At 60.8% G+C, this 19,486-nt stretch overlaps 2 protein-coding genes and 1 long non-coding RNA gene across 3 annotated transcripts; 2 read left to right on the top strand and 1 right to left on the bottom strand.

Moving 5' to 3' along the window:
• Positions 1-3,207: 3,207 nt before the first annotated feature.
• LOC134471068 (uncharacterized) lies at positions 3,208-8,356 on the bottom strand. The gene is made up of 4 exons (XR_010040418.1): positions 8,221-8,356; positions 7,984-8,126; positions 7,731-7,857; positions 3,208-6,133 (listed from the first exon to the last, which is right to left on the bottom strand). It is a non-coding gene; the product is annotated as an uncharacterized LOC134471068 (long non-coding RNA).
• Positions 5,658-11,744, top strand: Slc39a3 (solute carrier family 39 member 3). Its single transcript, XM_003461042.5, has 2 exons — positions 5,658-5,867; positions 8,194-11,744. Exons 1-2 carry the CDS (start codon positions 5,658-5,660, stop codon positions 8,932-8,934), a joined length of 951 nt encoding a protein of 316 aa, XP_003461090.1. The 3' UTR covers positions 8,935-11,744.
• A 1,697-nt stretch (positions 11,745-13,441) lies between these two features.
• On the top strand, positions 13,442-17,540 carry Diras1 (DIRAS family GTPase 1). Its single transcript, XM_063228837.1, has 2 exons — positions 13,442-13,515; positions 16,791-17,540. The coding sequence occupies exon 2, from the start codon at positions 16,824-16,826 to the stop codon at positions 17,418-17,420; it is 597 nt and encodes a 198-aa protein (XP_063084907.1). The 5' UTR covers positions 13,442-13,515; positions 16,791-16,823; the 3' UTR covers positions 17,421-17,540.
• Positions 17,541-19,486: the final 1,946 nt, after the last annotated feature.

The raw sequence follows: 19,486 nt of genomic DNA, 5'->3' as shown, positions 1-19,486 counted from the left end.
ACCAGCCCTAAGCCCCGGTGCCAGTGGGCGGCGTGCGCAGTCTTTCCCGCTCTCGGGGAGGCTGAGGCAGGAGAACCGCAAGTTCCAACTTAGTCCGGGCAACTTAGCAAACTCCAGAGGACCCCGGCCCCAAATCAAAAAGGGTTTGAGTTGGACTTCAAAGTGCAAAGGCCCTGGGCGCAATGCCCTTGACCTGGGGAGAAGTTAAAAACAAAACCAGCCCTAAGCCCCGGTGCCAGTGGGGCGGGGGCAGGTGGGAGCCGTGGCTGTCCCACCCCGGGGCCGAGGCTGCTGCAGGCGCGACGGGGGCTGTCGTCGTTACCACTCCTCGGGCCGCCAGAGCTGCAGGCAGGGTTATTCCTGAACGTTATTTCTGAACGGTACGGTGCCAGCTGGGACTCGCGGTCCCGGGAGCGGCTGAGCCTCGGGCTTCCGGGCAGCCAGTGCCACCTCAAGTGAGGGGAGACTCCTGCCATCAGATGCCATCAGCGCAGCCCACATGAAGGGACAAGGAGCAGATTGTGTCTTTCCTAGAAAGACAGGCACAGTCGTCAGTGTCGGTGGATGTGTGTGGCTGTCACTTGGGGGTGACATGGCACCTGCAGTGCCCAGGATGCCCACCCCAGCGTGTGGGCCCAGCTCCCTGAACCATCCCCAGCACACAGCTAAATGTGTCGAGCTGATAGATGCCCCGGCCTGTTCGCCCTCCTGCAAAATTAATTCATTCATCGGCCCCGCAGCGTCTTCCTGGGCAGTGAAATAGTCCCTGCCAAACTGGGCACCTTGAAGGCCCAGGCTCAGTGCATTTGCCCACCCTGATATTGCAAAATCTGTGCCGGGCGTGGTGATGCACGCCTGTAATCCCAGCACTCAGGAGGCTGAGGCAGGAGGATCGCTGAGAGTATGAGGCCATCCTGAGCTACGTAATGAGCTCAAGTCCAGCCTCAGCTACACACTGAGACCTTGTTTCAAAAAGCAAAACAACCAAAATGTCATTGCAAAAACCAAGAGGGTGGATGGAGCTGCTCATGACTGGGGAGCTGGAGCAATTGCTTGGTCGGCCAGCAGGGGACGCGCTGGTGCTTTGCTGTCTCCAGTAGGCGCCTGCCTGGGTCTCCTGTGCAGCTTCAGGTCTGGATGGATCCAGAGGTAGCTAATTGGAACCGACCCGGGCTTATTAGATCCTCAGACCAGCACTAGGCCCAGAGATTAGCACAGCGCTCTAGAGCTGGTTCTTCAAGAATTTCAAGAATAAAACATCCTTTGAACTACAGCTGAGCTGACAGATGCACAGTAGGGTACACAGTTGACCACCAGTACAGCTTGATCCATGGTGCCTCGGGAGCACGTGTACTAAAACCAAACCGTCTGGTGACATACAGGTCTGAAACACTGACTCATCCACCAGTGAGCACTGAGGGTGCGGGCAGACCCCAAAAGTGCTGCCAGGAACCACACACTGTTCAGTTTAAGGCTGCCCCAATCCTCTAAGCTCCTCCATTAGACTCTGCCTTCTAACGCACCCTCAAAGAGTGCTGCCCTGGGGACCAAGCCTTCAACCCAGAGGCTTTCAGGGCCATCAAGTTAATTCTCTCCTGGAACTTGCAGTTGTTGTTGTTTTTGAGACTGGGTCTCACTGAGTAGTTTTAAGCTGGCTTTGAATTCATTATGTAGCCCAGGCTGGTCTCAAGTTTGAGGCTATCCTCCTGCCTTAGCATGTTGAGTGCTGGGATTGCAGGCATGCACCACCACCCTGGCTGCTTTGATCTGGTATGCTGCTGCATAACAACTGTTACAAGGATGACTCATACTCCCTTAGAGGGCCAGGGCTACAGAGCTCAGCGACACAGCACCTGCCTGGCGAGCGCAAGGCCCTGAGTTTAATCCCTGGTGGCACACACGTGTGATCCCAGCACTTGGGAGGCTGAGGCAGGAGGATTTTTGCAAGTTTGAGAGCAGCCTGGGCTACATAGTGCCCCCTCAAGTCCAGCCTGCGCTGCATAACATGACCCTGTCTAAAAAAGACCCCCCCCAAAAAAAAGTAAAAAAACACACCTGAGAAGCTCTCACAGTCCAGAGAAACATAAGCAGATGTGATAAGGAGGTGACCTTTCCAGATGCTCGACAGTCTTGGGCAGAAAAGGAACATTAGCAGTAGCATGGTGGTGCACACCTGTAATTCTAGCTAATCAGGAAGCTGAGGCAGGAGGATTGCGTGTTCCCAGACAGCCTGAGCAGCTTGGTGAAACCCAGACTCAAAATTTGTGTTTTGAGTGCACCATGCAAGGCACGGTGGCTCACGCCTGCAATCCCAGCCCTCGGGAGGCTGAGGCAGGAGGATCGCTGTGAGCTTGAGACCAGCTTGGGCTACAAAGTGAGCTCAAGGCCTGACTGAACTGCACAGTAAGAACCTGTCTGAAAAAGACAAAAAAAAATTTCTTTTGAGAGGACTGGAGATGTAGCTCAATGTTCCTTGGGTTCAAGCCCCAGTATTGGGAAAAAAAATATTAGGAAAAGCTAAGGAATTATGAATCAATACAAATAATAAATAATTTGGATGTCTGTTAATATTGTATCATTATTGGTTAACAATGTGAGAAATAAAAGATAAATATATGATATCACCTGGATATGAGACGTTAATAACAGGGAAACTGGTGGACACATGTAAACTCAACTTTCTTTGCAATTTTTCCATAAGTAGTTATTCTAAAATAGTATGTTTATGCTCAGCATGGTGGCTCACGCCTATAAGCCCAGCACTCGGGAGGCTGAGGCAGGAAAATTGTTGCAAGTTGGAGACCAGCCTGGGCTACAAAGTTAGCTCAAGGCCAGCCTGAACTGCATAGAGAGACTCTGTCTCAAAAAACAATAAATAATAAAAATAAAAGAAGTTCCTTAAAATACTGTATTTCGGGCCACAGATATAGCTTGGTGGCATAAGCACCAGCCAGGAAAGTTGCAAAAGTTCTGAGTTCAATTTTCAATACCAAAAACAAAATGCTGTATTTCTTTTTTTCACCTTAACAATTTTTTTTTTCAGTACTGTAGATGGAAGCCAAGTCTTGCACATGCTGGGCAAGCACCCTGCCTTTCCACATCTCCAGCCTGTTGTTGAGTTTTTACTTGGTGACAGCAACCAAGTAATGCTTCTGCCTCAGCCTCCTGAGTAGCTGGCATTAACACGTGTGCCACTGTACCCGGATGTAAAGCAGAATTTTTTTATTTTTGTAAAACACAATTTTTAAATCAGGATTTAATCCAGTGTCACCTATTGCAGCTAGTTATATCAATTTTTTTTTAATTGTCCTTTTGAGAGAGGGTCTTGCTGTGCAGTCCAGGCTGGCCTTGAGCTCACTTTGTAGCCCAGACAGGTCTTGAACTCGCAACGATCCTTCTGCCTCAGCCTCCCGACTGCTGGGATGACAGGTGTGCACCACCACGCCCGACTTAGTTATATCTATTTCTTGTTTCGTTGTTTCTCACCCCCCTCCCTTCGCCCCCACTTCCCCCAGTACTGGGGATTGAATCTCCGGGCTTTCAAACTGTGTTAAAATTCTTTTTTTTTTTTTTTTTTTTAAAGAAAGTCTTGCTAAATGAGTAAATTGCCCAGGCTGGGCTTGAATTTAGAATCCTCTTGCCTTAGCCCCACGGAATGCAGGAGTTCTAAGCGTGCACCACCGCGCCCAGCTTGGCTGTGCTTTTAAAGCGGGAAGAAGGGAACGCGCAGCAGGGATGCTTCCACAGAGATGGTCCCCGGTAGGAATCACTTCCTGCCAAGCCTCCAACCGAGCAGAATTCAGCACCAGAGGACCTGGACAGCTCTGGAAGCCAAACCCTTTCGGAACCAATGCTCAATGTTGCCACATTCCCATCCGGAACCTCTTAGTGGCTGCGCCCTCTCGCCAAGAGGAAACTACTCTCAGGAGCAGGTGGGAGAAGTGGAGCGGCAGGATGAGTGGCAACCGCGTCAGCCAATAACGTGTGACTTTGAACCAGTGGCGCTCCGCAACACCAATAGTCGTTGTGGTGGGCGGGACGTGGGCATCGGCGCGCCGAGGCGGGAGCTCTCCTGGACCGCGGCGGCCGGGTGGGAACCGCGCGGCGGTTGGCGGCGGCCGGAGCCGCTTGGCGGTCGAGAGAGGCTGCGCAGGTACCTGTGGGGCGAAGGTGGGTCTGGGGCGCTAGGACAGGGCCGGGAGGCCTGGCCGATTCCGCCCGTTAGCCGAGACCGGGCTGCGCGGTGCGGCTGCGCGGGCACACAGTAGGCGCTCACTAAGTGCTGAATGAACTGGTGGCCCAGTCTCCTCCGCGGGCCGCTCGATCCGGGTTCCAGTTTGAGAGCGTGCAGGCCGCCCCCACGCCCACTCCGCGGCCTGGGTCGGCCAGACCCCGACGGGTATTTATTAGGCGCCTGCTGTGTGCCTTTGCGGTTCTGTGGGGCGCACAGCAAGCGGGAAGGAGCATTTAAACGCATTTAAAAACACGGTTCCCTCCACCGCACAAAATAGAGGCGGGTTCTGCCAGTTTAAGGGGACAGGGAGGGCCCTATGACCCCCCCCCCAACATCTAGGCAGATGCCTGTAGACATAAATGACGTAGAGGGCAGAGAGAAAGAGGGGGACTCAAAGATGGAGGAGCTGAGGTCTCTTCTGGTAACTCCACATTTTGCAGGCCAGGGTAAAATCGCCACTTTGGTCCATCAAGTCTCATAAAGAGGCTCATGCAGGAGCCAGGGATGTAGCTCAGGGGCACAAGTGCTTGCTTGGCAATTACCAGGCCGTGAGTTTGATCCCTGGTACCAAAAAAAAAAAGAGGTTAACACATCAAGCTGGTCCCTCTGTTCATCTGGTGGCCACCGGACATGTTTTGCACAGGCCCATGGTGGCTACAGGATATACAGTTTGGAGAAGGGGTAGATCCCAGATGAGAGGGACATCCTTGGGAGTTCAGGGTAGAGAGGTGTGGCAGGCAGCAAGAACAACCTGTGCAAAGGCCCTGTAGCAGGAAGGAGTTTGACATGTTTGAGGGACACTGATGTGGGCTGAGGTGGGGAAGACTGGTCACAGAGAACCTCAGCCTTGATATTAAAGGGTTTGTATTCTGTATTATCACATTAATTTCATCACAAAGGAAGCTCTTCCTCTCTGAAGCTTAAGGTTGAAGTCACCAGGTGCCCACGATTACTAAGCACTTGCAGTGCAACCAAGCAAAATTTTTCCTTCTTTCTCTTTTCTTTTCTTTTTTTGGTACTGGGGATCAAACGCACAACCTTGCACTTGCCAGGCAGGCACTTGTGCCGCTGAGCTGTACCTCCAGCCCCCAAAGAAGAATTTCAAACTGTTCCATTGCAGTTGATCTGGAGACATGTGTTCAGTAGCCGCTGTACTGGACACTGCAGCCCCTGGTGTTTTCCAAGGGGGGCAGTGATAGGCGCAAGCTGTGGGGTGGACAGAAGTCCTCGGTGGACGCTGGGTAACTAGGGCTGGCCCGAAGATCCCCAGCTAACATGGTTGCCTCTGGTGTTCACAGCTGCTGGGCGGAGCCATGAGCTTCCCGATGCAGGATCAGCCCCGGTAGTGCATTGTGGCGCCCACCTGTGTGTCCATGCGTGGTGTGGCCCCGCGGTGACCGGTGCCTTCCAACCTGCTGCCGCCATGGTGAAGCTGTTGGTGGTTAAGATCCTCTGCATGGTGGGTGTGTTCTTCTTCATGCTGCTGGGCTCCCTGCTGCCCGTGAAGGTCATCGAGACGGACTTTGAGAAAGCTCATCACTCCAAAAAGGTCCTTTCCCTCTGCAACACCTTTGGGGGCGGGGTCTTTCTGGCCACCTGCTTCAATGCGCTGCTGCCCGCCGTGCGGGAGAAGGTAAGGCCTCTCCGGTGGGCACCTTACGGCCAGGGGGCTCTTGCATCTGTCAGCTACTGCTGCATAACAAGCCACAGCACCTGGGCATCATTTATTATCTTGTGGCTTCTGTGGGTCTGCATCTGGGTTCGGCCAGGCGAGGTCCTCTGTTTTGGGTCACACGAAGCTGCAGTCAGGACGTCCCCTGGCTGTGGTTGGTTACCCCGCGGCTTGAAGGTGGAGATGGACTGGCTTCCAGACCCAGCGTGGGTTCAGATCGCTGCTGGCTGTGAGACCGAGGAGCTCAGAGGCAGGAAGTGGTCCTGTGTCCCTCTCCACCAGCATCTGTCACATGTGACGGTGGTGTGACCTCCCTCCCCGCCCCTCCATTGCTTAGAAGTCTGGGCCAGGTCCCTCCCGGGCCGGAGACGGGGCCTTCTACAGGCGGCTGGCACAGGCACCGTCTTCGGGCCTGACCGCCACGCTCCCGGCCTGCGTTTCCTGGCAGTGACCTGATACCAAGGAGCTGCCTCCGGCTCGGGTTCGAGCCCCCCAGAGGGCCTCAGGAGGGTGCAGGCGCGCACGCCTGCCAGTGACCTCAGCTGAGCCTGGGCCCGCGCAGGTGTGAGTTGTGAGGCTGAGTGGCTGGGGTCTCCGGCCAGCAGCGGCAGGGGCGGGACTTCCGGTGCAGCCCAGCTCCCCACCCCCACCCCCGCGCAGGCGCCCTGGTGCGGAGCCCTGGGCGAGGAGTGGACGCTGTCGGGGCGCTGTTCTCTGAGCCCACTAGTGTGGTGGGGTCATTCCTCCACGGGTGGGGTCCGCCTGTGACCCTGGCTTCCGCCTGGAGGGGCCCAGCCAGCCCGGCCCAGATTCCTGACCCTGCCACGACCTTCGTGTCATCCTGCAGCGCAGACCGTGTCTGTGTGTCTGTCACACCCCCCGGGGCTCACACAGCTTGCGTCCACGCGAAAGAGCCCCTCAGAATTGTCCCCAAGCTCGGATGTGTGCTTCGAGCCATGTCGGGGCACAGCCCCACCCTGCCCGCCTCCCCCGCGCCCTCCTGCCCTCCCCCACCTCAGGGTCGCCCCTGGCAGGCGGCCACGCCTTTCTGCTCTGTGTGTCCTGGCCCCTGAACCGTGTCTGTCCCCAGGAGAGGCACGAAGAGGCCTCGAGGCAGTGTGTAGAGCTGAGGTGAGATGGCCTGAGAGGCTGACTGGGGCGGGGAGGCATGCGTGGTCGTCGCGACTCAGAGCCCCTGGCACAGAGCGGGTGGCGGCGGGGACGCTGCTGGGCAGGGCCTAGGATGTCCCCAGCCACGCCGGCCCCAGCATGCCCACCGGTCACTAAAGTCACAGTGGCTGCAGACACTGCTACAAGTCCTCCAGAGATGGTCACACTAGCCGCGGGTCACTGTGTGTGTGTTCAGCTGTGACAGAGCCTGACGCACAAGGAGCAGGGACTATGCTTTACAGCCAGCAGCGGGACTCCTGTGGGTAGCCTGGGGTAAGAGGGGTCACCGTGCAGGGTGTAGGGGAGCCCGGCTGGCTGTGTCGGGTCCACAGCGAGGAGCGCTCAGGCGTGGCTGTGCAGGGCAGAGATCTGGCAGATCCCATCGAGGAGCTGGCCGGGCCAGTGATGCCGGAACCTGTTGGGCAACTGAGCCTTGCTGACTGAAAATGTGGAACCTATTTTATGATGGGCAGCCTGAAATTTTGGGCCTTCACTAGGGGCCCCCTGGTTTAGGGTACTATGAAGTTCCATGTAAACTGAGACTCAGAGGCTAGGATTCCACCAGTCATGAGCCGGGCGAGGGCAGGAATGTCCCCAACAGTGTGGACAGCATGAGCAAAGACCCTGGGGCTGCAGAGAGCTCAGTATACTTACACCTGGATGAGGCCGCGGAGGGTACATGGGCCTGGGTACACCTGCCTTATTTGGCTCTGCAAGTTTCAGTGAGTCTTGGGAGAGGAAAATCGAAAGTTCAAGGCCAGCCAGGCTGTACACTGGAACTCTATCTCAAAAGAACCAGGAAGTTTTCTAAATTAAAGTTAAATAACATCCACCATCCCAACCTTTGCCTGGACCAGGCCGCGCTAACCCAGCCCTCCGCCAGCCCCTTTGAGAAACAGGCTCTCACTAAGTCACTCAGATCGCGCAGGTTGGGCGCACGCTGTGATCCTCCTGCCTCAGCCTCCCAGAGTGCGGAGATGCCAGGCGAGCACTGCCGTCCCCAGTCCGCCTGGGCCCTGACCTCTTGTGCAGATGGGATATTCCTGGGCCCTGCAAGGTGAGCAGCAGTGTCCCCACCGCCACCTCTGATGGCCTCCGTCCCCCCTCCCCATGGCAGCTGCAGCACGTCCTGAGCCTCGCGCACCTGAGCACTGACTACCCGCTGGCCGAGACCCTGCTGCTGCTGGGCTTCTTCGTGACCGTGTTCGTGGAGCAGCTGGTGCTCACGTTCCGCAAGGAGAAGCCGTCCTTCATCGACCTGGAGACCTTCAACGCGGGCTCGGACGCGGGCAGCGACTCGGAGTACGAGAGCCCCTTTGCTGGGGGCGCGCACCGGCCAGCGCTCTACGCCGAGGGCCACGCGCACGCGCACGGCGCAGGCCTGAGCGCGCAGGAGCTGTCACGCTCGGGGCCCCTGCGCCTGCTCAGCCTGGTCTTCGCGCTGTCGGCGCACTCCATCTTCGAGGGCCTGGCGCTCGGCCTGCAGGAGGAGGGCGAGAAGGTGGTCAGCCTCTTCGTGGGCGTGGCCATCCACGAGACCTTGGTGGCCGTGGCCCTGGGCATCAGCATGGCCCGCAGCGCCATTCCCCTGCGCGACGCGGCCAAGCTGGCGGTCACCGTGAGCGTCATGATCCCGCTAGGCATCGGCATGGGCCTGGGCATCGAGAGCGCCCGCGGAGTGCCGAGCAGCGTGGCCTCCGTCGTGCTGCAGGGCCTGGCGGGGGGCACCTTCCTCTTCGTCACCTTCCTGGAGATCCTGGCCAAGGAGCTGGAGGACAAGAATGACCGGCTGCTCAAGGTCCTCTTCCTGGTGCTGGGCTATGCCGTGCTGGCCGGCATGGTCTTCCTCAAGTGGTGAGTCCTCCCCTCCCTCCTCCCCCTCCCCCTCCTCTTTCCCCTCCCCTCCCTCTTTCCCCTCCCCCCTCCTGCTCCCCTCCCCCTCCTGGCCCTCTGGTCCTGGCTGCTGTGAGCTCCAGCTGGGCACAGGCCACGGCCCAGGCTCCACCTCCCCAGAGCAGGAGCACAGGGGTGCAGCCTCCATGACCAGGCCGCACCCCTGTCCTGCAATCGAGCCTCCCTGCACTGATGCGACTTTAAAAACACTCGAAAAAAAGATCCGCTGGAGCTGTGTTGCCAGGACAGCCACAGGCGGGGTGGGGTGAGACCCAGACTTGCCCCCCAGCCCGCTGCACCCCAGCCTAGGACGGGAGCCGGGAGTCTGGCTGTGCCTAGGGTGTGAGCAGCACCATCCTACAGCTGGCCTCCAGCCAGCGGTGCCCAGTGTCCAACCTCAACCTGCACAACTACCACAGGCCCCCAGGGCCAAAAAGCTCCTGGGGCAGACAGAATGCCCTAGCAACTCCTCCCACCTGACCTGTTGCCCTGGCAACCCCTCCTGCCCTTGGGAACCAGAGTCCAGTGAGCTGCGGGGAGTTTGCCTGGTGGGAGGGACCCAGGTTCTGAGCCCAGGGCCCCTGCTCTGGGCCTGGCTCACACTGGATGCCAGGGGCTCCCTGGTGCCCCCAGTCCTCAGCCCCAGGCCATGCTGTCTGTCCCCCGCTTCTTCCTGTGCCTAACTCTCGGCCAGCGCCTCTGTGGGACATTTGGGTCGCCCATGGGGTCCCTGCCCCTCATTCCCTCTGCCTGGGACCAGCAGGGATGTCCTAGGGTGGGCGTCCCTGGGGGCACTGCTGTCCGCCCAGCTTCCAGGACTTGGGCAGGAGAATGGACTTTCGGGGCACCTGCAGCCTGCATGTCTCTGTGAGGACTCGGGATTCAGCGCCTCGACCCCTGCAGATGAGCCAGGGTTCGGGCCCCACATCCTCGGGCGGGGCCCCCCTTGGAGCTGCAGAAGCCAGGCCCTTTTCTGCCAGCTCTCCGTGTCTGTGAGCCTGGGGTGGCCTGACCTTGTCCTGGGCCAGGAGCAGCCATGTGGGTGTGAGACGTCCCTGCCATGTCCCAGTCCATGTCTCCCACGCCGTCGCCAGGTGCTCCCCCTACAGCCTTTGCCACTAGAAGGCAGTGTCAAGGAGATGCAGAGCTGTGTGTCTGTGCACGGGTGTGGGATATGACCAGGAGATGGGGCTGGGCCAGGATAGGAAAGCTCAGGTTGCCCCCGTCACCACCAAAAACACAGGCTGTAGGGGCGCCCTCCACACGTCAGCTCCCTGAGGACGCCAGCAAGCCGGCCTGGCTGCCCCCAGCCTCTGGTCATGCCGATGCCTCAGCTGGAGCTCACCCCCAGGCCCTCCACCCATCCACCGCCAGGCACGCCTCGTCCCAGGGCGCGCCGTTGCCGAAGTTCACCCAGGCCTCACCAAGTCTGTGTTCTGCTGTGGAAAGAGAGACCCTGCCAGCTCCGGGCCAGGACAGGTCCCGCCCAGCCCAAGGCTACACACACACACATGCTGTCTCCTGGGCCCAGCTCTGTGGCTGCCCCCACTTTTAAAAAGGAAGTGAGGTGTGGCCACCAGTTACCCGGAGTAGGGCCTTTGCACGGCCCTTCATGGAGGTCCTGGCCACATGGGCATCGGAGCTTCCTTCTGCCTGGGTGAGCGGGGAGTGGCCACCACCCCCAGGCCCTCCTGGGCTCCGCAGGGTTGGCCAGCATCGGCTGCATCTGGTGGCAGGCGGCACCCTCGGCCACTGTGACGCCCGGAGCTGTCTCCTTGCCACTGTGAAGGCTGGTGTGCCTTCTTGCGGTTCTCAGTTGAGACTCTAGCCCCGGGGACATTGTGTGGGGTCTGGGGACACTGGCTGGAGGGCGGGGATGCCACTCAGACCCTGCTAGCCCCCAGGATTCTGCCGGCCCCAGTCTGTACCCCGGGGGGTCTGCCGCAGCATCATTCGTGATGGGCACCACCATAATCCAGCGTGGCAGTGTGTGCTCTGCTGTGTTTGTGTTCCGGTCGCCCGGGTGGGTGGGATGGGCAGAGCCAGAGTCCCTAGGCCCAGACAAGCCACCCTGTGACACAGCAGGCAGGCTGTCTCTATGTCAGGACATTAGAGAAAGCCAAGAGCCTGCCTCCTGTCCTCCGCTGCCGCCCACTCCACTCCCAGAACGCATCCGGTGTCCCTGGGAGGCTGGCAGGACCCCCAGCACAGAACTCAGACCACTCACGTTGCCACGAGGAAGACCAAGAATGACAACACACAGCACATTGTCAGGTGGCAGCAGGTGCCAGGCAGGAAGAGGGCACTTGGCCCTGTCCCCAGGAAGTGACCCAGAGGAGACGGCACTTGAGAAGCACTGGAGGAAAAGCATCTTCAGCTATGGGAACTGGCTGTGCAAAGGCCCTGGGGCCTTTCTGCAGATCTCATCCTTTCCTGATGACCAAAGCAGCCTGGGCTGTCTGTACAGAGACACAAGTGTCAGGGTTGGGAGTTTATCCCCCAGCACCAAGGGCCTCAGGACCCCACTGCTCCGAGATGGCACTGTAACAGCCTCCAATCTGCTAGGAGAGCCCAGGTTGCCCCCAGGGGCCTGGCGCTGCTGTGATGATTTGACAAATGCTCTCCTTGTCGTGAAACATGGGTGCTGGGCTGGGGGCGGCCCTCCGTGGTGGGCACTCACCTAAGTGTGTGATGGCCTGGGTTCAGGTCCAGCCTGGCAAAAAGAACAGAAAACTAACACTAATGACATATTTTATAAATAAAGGGAAACACTGATGCCAGTCTAGAAACCTGACTGCCACGTGGCCCCAGCAGGGCACAGGGGTGAAGAGATGTCTGTGGGGTGCAGGCTCAGGCAAGGACGGGCACGGAGGGTGACAGCTGTCCCCTGCACAAGTCCTGGCCCAGCCTCCCTCGCTGGGCCACCTTGACGAAGCTGCATCCCTGCTTTGGCCTCGGTTTCCAAGTGTGGGCGGACAGTGGCCTGGAAGAAACCTGGCCAGTTCCTGTCTGGAGTCTGCAGGCTCCGGGGCTCTGCGTCCCGGGGAGAGAGGGGAGGGGACAGGGACTCGGCCTCGCCTGGCTCCCCAGGCCTGGAGCTTGGCGCCCGGGAAGCTATAAATAGCAGGCAGTGTCCAGGAGTTGTTGCCTGAGTCAGCCTGGCCCGCAGGGGCTGGAGCCCCAGGAGTGGCCGGCCAGGAGCTCACGCCCCTCGGGGAGATGCTGCTGCTGACAGTGGCCTGAGCTGAGGTCCCCCTTGGGGTGGTCAGGTCACAGTGGCACTGCTGGAGGCTGGGATGGAGCGGGGAACAAGCAGGGGTCACCTCAGCTGCCAGCCACCGAGGGACAGCCAAGGAGCCAGAGGAGGACCATTTGCTCAAGGCCGCAGCTGAGAACCTGACACCCCGACTCCAGGAGCTCCCGGGCCTCCCCACGAGGGTGGGGGCCAAGGGGCACCTTCCTCCGACACCTTCTGTGGGGACCCCTCACACCCACCCAGGGGCCCTTTCGGGTGTGGAATTGGAGCCCAAAGTCCAGTGTCCCCTGAAATGGGCCCAGGACAAGCTCCAAGCCAGCAGAGGCACAAGCCTGGCACCCCAGCACTGCAGGAGGCTGAGGCAGATTTTCGGGGCCAGCCCACCCTGAGCCACTCAGACCCTATCTCAAACAATAAATAAATAAAATGAAATGAAGGCCAGGCCTGTGGCTCAGCTGTGCACCACCTGCCCAGCATGGGAGAGGGCCGGCCTTCCATCCTGGACACCAAGAAGAAAAGGGGCTGGGGGGCGCAGCGCAGCCCAAAAGCCTGGGATTGCTCCCCCCAGGGGCAGGAGAGGGGCAGGTGAGCCCCAGCCCTCCGGGGGTCCTCGGACAAAGGCTTCCGGTTGGCCTACCGGGGTACCCTTGGAACCCAGCCCCACCCTCACCCAGCAGGCCACACAAACCCTGGGGGTGTGGGTGGGACACCCCACTGTTCTGAGCCCCACCTCTGCCCTCTCAGAGCTGATGACTGGCATTGTTTTAATGTTTGTTTTGGGGTTTTTTTGTCTTTTTGAGACAGCCTCGCTATGTAGTTCAGGCTGCCTTGAGCTCACTTTTTAGCCCACTTTGACCTTGAACGTGTAAAGATCCTCCTGCCTCAGCCTCCCAAGTGCTGGGATGACAGGCCTGCGCCACCTCGCCGCCTGACTGACCCTGTTTTGTGTCTGGAGGCTGCACCTTGAGTCCGGCAGCGAGGACGGCCATGACCCGGGTGTCGCCGCAGCCCGGGCCCCCTGCTCCCCGCAGCGCCCTGGCCGGGTCATCTGGTCATCTGTCCTGCCGGGCTCCCGGCTGGAGGGCGACCTCTGCGCTCGCACCCGCGCCGTCCCCAGCCCGCGGCCCCGGGGTGTGGGGCGGGGTCCCTGGGGAGGCCGTGGGCGCCCCCCGGCGCGGTGGGGCGGGGACAGCGCGGAGGCGGGCGGGCGGGGACGCGGGCGGGACGCGGGACTGCGGCGGCGGCGGCGGCGGGGGCGGCGCGGACAGCAGCCGAGCAGCAGCGGCCCAGGTAGGCGGCGGGCTGGGGGCGGGGGGGGTCCCGGGGCGCCCTCCCGCGCACCCGCCTCTGTGCGGCCCCACCCACGGCCTCCTCCGGGCTGCGCAGGCCCGCGGCACGGCCCGGCCTCGGCGGGCCTCGGACACTCCCTCCCGGCTCCGGGGGCCTCTGCAGCGGGCGCCCCGCCGGGGAGCAGCCCCTCGGGGACCGCTGGCCGCCCTCCGCCCGGCGTCCTCCGGGCGCTGCCCGCTGGGCCCTGCGTGCCCACCTCGCCCTCCCCAGCCCCATCCCCCGGGCCCCCCAGCCCTGCCGGGACCTTCCCTGCACGCAGAGCCGGGGACCCCCCCCCCCGGCAGCCCCCAGCATGCTCCCCTCTCTCAGGCCCCCGGAGGTGGCCCTGCGCCCGCCAAACCCCTCCCTGGCCCCTCACCCCAGCCCAAGACGCCTCCCCCGCCCCCCCCCCGCGTCCCTCAGGCCGGGGCGCTGTTGGGGACCCCAAGTTACCCCCAGGGCCCCGGGGCCCGGCCGCCCGCAGACCCAGCGCCGGGCAGGTCTGCCTGGCCAAGGCGGCCGAGAGGCTTCCCTGGGGTGAAGCCGAGGACCCCCGGGCCGGTCACCAGGCAGGGACGCCTCCAGGTCCTGCTGCGCTGTGCCACCTCCTGCCCGCGTGACCTTGAGCCCGACTGTCCCCGCGCCAGCTCGGCACCCACGACCCCCGCCCCGCAGCGGAGCGAGAGTGGGCTGCCAGGGGCCCAGGCCCAGGGCTACCAGTGCGGTCCAGCCCCCCTGTGGGGGGCCCTGGTGAGGGGTGCAGCCCTCAGTTACCCAAACAAGGCAGCACTTGGTCTAGGGCAGCAGAATCCACCCCACAAGTCGCCCCCGTCCCTATGGTGGCAGCATCTGGCTGCAGCTAGCGCCCACCTCGGAAAGAGAACCCGCAAGCGGGCCCCCGGCCGCTGCCAGGGCCTAGTCTCTTGGTTGTGGGTGGTCTTTCCTGAAGCTGCAATAAGTTTCCCCAGCGTCGCTGGGCCATGTGCCAGCTGTCACTTCTATAACCCACCTCCCAACAAATCTAGTACCTCTGATAATTCAGAATGTGCCTTTAAAACCCCTGGAGGGGCCACACACACACCCAGCCAGTCTGGGGACTGAAAGAGGGATTGTGTCAGCACCTTATTTACAAAAACTTACTTTTTTTTTTTTTTTTTTTTTTTTGTCTCTTTGAGGCAGGGTCTCACTGTGCAGTCCAGGCTGGCCTTGAGCTCACTCTGTAGCCCCGGCTGGTCTCAAACTCGAAGCGATCCTCCTGCCTCAGCCTCCTGAGTGCAGAAATCACAGATGTGTGCCATTGTGCCTTGCTAAACTTTTTTTTTTTAAGTCCTGGGGTCTGAACCCACGGCCTTGGCACTGAGTTACACCCCCAGCCCTCTTTAAATTTCTTCTTTTGAGCAGGGTCTGGCTACACTGCCCTGGCTACACTGGGCTTCACCCCTCCATCCTCCTGCCTCAGCTTCCCAGAGTGCTGCTTTGCAGCCCTGGGCCTTGGCTGGGCTGGAAGTGAGCCTCCAACCTCCCCACAGGCACCCAGGAAATGACCTTGGCCACACCGCTTGGGCAGGTGGAGGCCCAGCCCGGGGTCGAGGACAGTGGCTCCTCTGTCCTGCTGTGGTGCCCTTACAGAGGGACCTCAGGCCCAGAGGAGACGGGGAAGGAGGGATGGGTCTCCCCTGTCTTATAGGAGTGGGGCTGCTGGTTCTGCCCCACAGGTTCCCCCCCCCCCCCCCGGGGCTGAAGCGCTTCAGGAATCTGGGCTGTGTGACCTTCCGAGGCAGGCGCTGGGCTTCTCTGAGCACAGAAGCCAGAGGATAAGAGGATCCTCGCCCCCACCGGAAGTTCTGTTCCTAAAGACACATCAGACTCGGGTGGGAGGCCAGGGCATGCCGGACCCTTATTTGGGAACAGAGTTTAAGGAGCTCCAAATTTCCTTCCCTTCTTTATTCTTTGGCACTGGGGATGGACCCCGGGGCCTTCACCCTGAGCTGTGTCCCCAACCCTTTTTCATTTTGTATTTGAGACAAGTCTGGGTAACTGACTAAGTTCCCCAGGCTGGCTGGAGCTGGGGATGCTCCTGCCTCAGCCTCCTGGATCCCAAGCATGCACCTCCAGGCCCGACTGAGCTCCAGCTGTGACTCTCCCCTTCCCTGGGCTGGGAGGGCCTGGCTCCCGGGATGCCACTGTGGGGAACCGGCATCTTGGTTTTCAAACCGTGGCTCCTCAGCTTTGGGGTCATAGTTATGGGGAACAGAGAAGTGGCTTAAAAATGCAAGTTCTGGGCACTGGGTGCAGCTCAGCGGGAGAGCTTGCAGAGTGTGTGTGCGGCCTGGGTTTCAAGCCCAGAGCTGCAAAAACTTCGCAAGGACCAACTGATGTGGCAGCTTTAGGATGGAGGCCCTAAAACCTACATTTTTTTTTTCTATCAGTACTGGGGATCGAACTCACCACCAAGTGCTTGCAAGGCAGGCATTTATTATGCCGCTGAGCCAAACCCCCAGCCCCAAAAGCTACATTTTTTGAGGTGCTGAGCACTGAATCCAGGGCCTTCCCCCCAGCCACGTCCCCAGCACTTTGGGTCTTCTCCTTTTTCTTGTGGTACTGGGACTCAAACTCAGGACCTTGCACTTGCCATGCAGGCATTTACAGCCCAGCCCTTTAAAAAGGTGCCCCTTTGAGACAGCATCTCACTACACAGTTCAGGCTGGCCTTGAATTCACTCTGTAGCCCAGGCTGGCCTCAACTTGCGGTGCTTCTCCTGCCTCAGCCTCCCGAGTGCTGGGATGACAGGTGGTCACCGCGAGGCCCAGCTCCTTTTCAACTTTGAGACAGAGTCCCGCTAAATCCCTGTTTACCAGGCTGGGCTCCAATTTTCGATCCTCCCGTTTCAGCCTCCCAGAGTGCTAGAATTAGTTACGGGCCACTTAAATCACCCCACCCCGTGGCTCCCAGGAGATGTAGGACGCTGTGGACTGCAGAAGAGCTGGGAACTGTGCTTATGCGGGGGACACACTCAGTCACCCACTGGGGCTGGGAAGGGAAACTGAGGCTCCAGATGAGGAGACTCGGTCTCGGAGCCCTGCTGAGATGGGGCTGGCTGGGGGCGGGTGCATGGCTCCCACGGCCCGAAGGCAGCCTGGAAGAGCCAGGAAGCCCGCAGGGCCCAGGGAGGGTGAGGGGGGCCCAGATGCTCCCCCGGGGCGAGCAGCACCGGCCTGAGCCTCCCCTCCGCACAGGGTCGCCGTCGCGGCGGCCGCTCTCGGGAGAAGATGCCGGAGCAGAGCAACGACTACCGCGTGGTGGTGTTCGGGGCCGGCGGCGTGGGCAAGAGCTCGCTGGTGCTGCGCTTCGTGAAGGGCACGTTCCGCGACACCTACATCCCCACCATCGAGGACACCTACCGGCAGGTGATCAGCTGCGACAAGAGCGTGTGCACGCTGCAGATCACGGACACCACGGGCAGCCACCAGTTCCCGGCCATGCAGCGCCTGTCCATCTCCAGGGGCCACGCCTTCATCCTGGTCTTCTCGGTGACCAGCAAGCAGTCGCTGGAGGAGCTGGGCCCCATCTACAGGCGCATCGTGCAGATCAAGGGCAGCGTGGAGGACGTGCCCGTCGTGCTGGTGGGCAACAAGTGCGACGAGGCGCAGCGCGAGGTGGACACGCGCGAGGCGCAGGCCCTGGCGCAGCAGTGGAAGTGCGCCTTCATGGAGACCTCGGCCAAGATGAACTACAACGTGAAGGAGCTCTTCCAGGAGCTGCTCACGCGCGAGACGCGCCGCAGCGTGAGCCTCAGCGTGGACGGCAAGCGCGCCGGCAAGCAGGCGCGGGGGGAGCGCGCCAAGGGCAAGTGCAGCCTCATGTGAGGGCGGGCGCCACGCGGGACGCGCGCGCGGGGACACGGAGGGCCCGACCGGCCGGCCGGCCGCGGGGAGGCGCCTCTGCAGGCGGCCGCCCTCCTGCTCCCGCCCCAGCCCTCCCCCACCCCCTCCCGCCCCAGCCCTCCTGCCCCACCCTTCCCCCTCCCCACCCCTCCCCCTTCTCGCTTCCCCTCCCCCTTTCCTCCCCCTCCCCTGCCCCTCCTTTCCCTCCCTCTTCCTCTCCCTTACCCCCCATTCCTCTCCCCTCCCCATCTCCTTCCTCCTCCCCCTTCTCCCCTCCCCCTTCCCCTCTTCCATCGTCCTCCCCCTCTTCCTCCTCCTTCCCCACCTCCCCTCCCTCATCTCACTTGGGGAAACCGAGGCTGCGCAGCCAGCCCTGTGTAGCACCCCGGCTCCCGCCCAGCGCTGGTTTCTCCTCCCACCCCTGACCCGTGGGCTCGGCCGCCCGGAGCTGGACACGGCCCCATACCCCACCCCCCACCCCCCCCACCCCCGTCCTGGGGCAGTTGCCCAGAAGAGCTGCTTGTCACGGCCAGGACCAGAGAAGCCGCCTTGCCGAGGACCCCAGTCTCCGTCCCGCTGTCCCTTTGGGTGCCCCGGCCAGAGCTCCATCCTTGTCACCACATTGGATCACTGTGACCTCCCAGGAGCTGGGGCCGAACCACACAGCGACCTCAGATTCTCTTCTTCTTCTTCTTCTGTCTCCCCCCGTGTTGCACACACACCCCGGCACCCCCTGTGCCCACAGCCCCGTCCTGTGGGCCCAGCTGCACACAGCAGGAGGGGCCCCGCGATGGGCCTCAGGCCACCAGGCAATAACCACGGGCCCTGCGGCCTCACCCCAGGGCTGGGCCCGCAGCCACAGCACAAGCCGGGGTGGGCCAGCCAGGCCGCCGGGGCAGGGCAGCAGGGCACTGCCAGCCCCCGCTTGGGAATTAGGATGCTGGGGAGGGGGTGGCCGGGCAGACCCGACCCGAGCCCCGTCCAGGGCCTGTCGTTGGCACCCAGCACCAGCCGGATGCTTGGGGGCCCCCGGTGGGACCCACTTCCTCCTGCCAACCCTGCCCCACAGATGGGGCACCAGGAAGTGTCCCGGTTCCGGGGTCTCAGAAGCTCTGACATGTGGGGTGTCCCTCATTGTCTGGGTGACTTCCCGAGGACTCCCCGGTGGCTGTGGGATATCATATCCGTGCACCTGTGTGTGTGTGTGTGTGTGTGTGTGTGTGTGTGTGTGTGCTTAGGGGGGTGTGTTTGGCACCTGTTGAAGGCCCTGGTGACACGTGAGGGGAGGTGGTATGGCCATTTGTTCATGGCTGTTGACAGAGATTAGGAGTTTGATTTTTCTGTGTCTCTGCACTGTCTGAACGTGGCCGTGTCTGCAGGGGTGAGTGCCCCTGGTTATTGGCAGCCTGCTGCAGTCCGATGCAGGCCAGCTCCTGGCCTGGCAGCTGTTATCAGTCAGCTAGAGCTGTGTAAGGAATGCACCGGTGTGGCATCCTGAAGCGACCTATGCTTACTGCCTCAGAGTTTCTGTGACTCAAGGGCCTGGGTGGGGTGAGTTGGATTCTTTCTCGGGATCTCCCAAAGCCACAGCGAAGGGGTCCCCTGGAGCAAAGCAGGGTGGTGCACACCTGTCCCTACCTTTAGAGAGGCTGAGGCAGGAGGATCACCTGCCTGGCAGTTAGAGCTCCCTTGGGCAACTTAGTGACTTAGGGAGACCCTAAGGGCTCAAAATAACAAAAAGAAAACAAGGCTTGGGGTGGAGCTCAGTGCAGAGGCCCTGGGTTTGACTCCCAGTACCACACATACACACACACACACACACACACACACACACACACACACACACACGCAGACACACTGTTCAACTTTTGGAGGTTTTCTAGGGGGAGTGCTGGGGACGGACTCCAGGGCCCTTGCTCCGAGGTTCATCCCCAGCTCTTGTTGATTTTGCTATGATTTTGAGACAGGTTCCCACTAAGCCACTAAGTTGCCCGGGCTGGGCTGAACTTGGGACCCTCCTGCTTCAGCCTCGCAGAGTGCCGAGATGA

Source organism: Cavia porcellus, unplaced genomic scaffold (assembly GCF_034190915.1).
Source record: "Cavia porcellus strain 051 isolate PalLab524CR breed Dunkin Hartley unplaced genomic scaffold, mCavPor4.1 scaffold_17, whole genome shotgun sequence".
NCBI classification, from domain to species: domain Eukaryota; kingdom Metazoa; phylum Chordata; class Mammalia; order Rodentia; family Caviidae; genus Cavia; species Cavia porcellus.
This window is presented reverse-complemented; position numbering and strand designations above follow the sequence as displayed.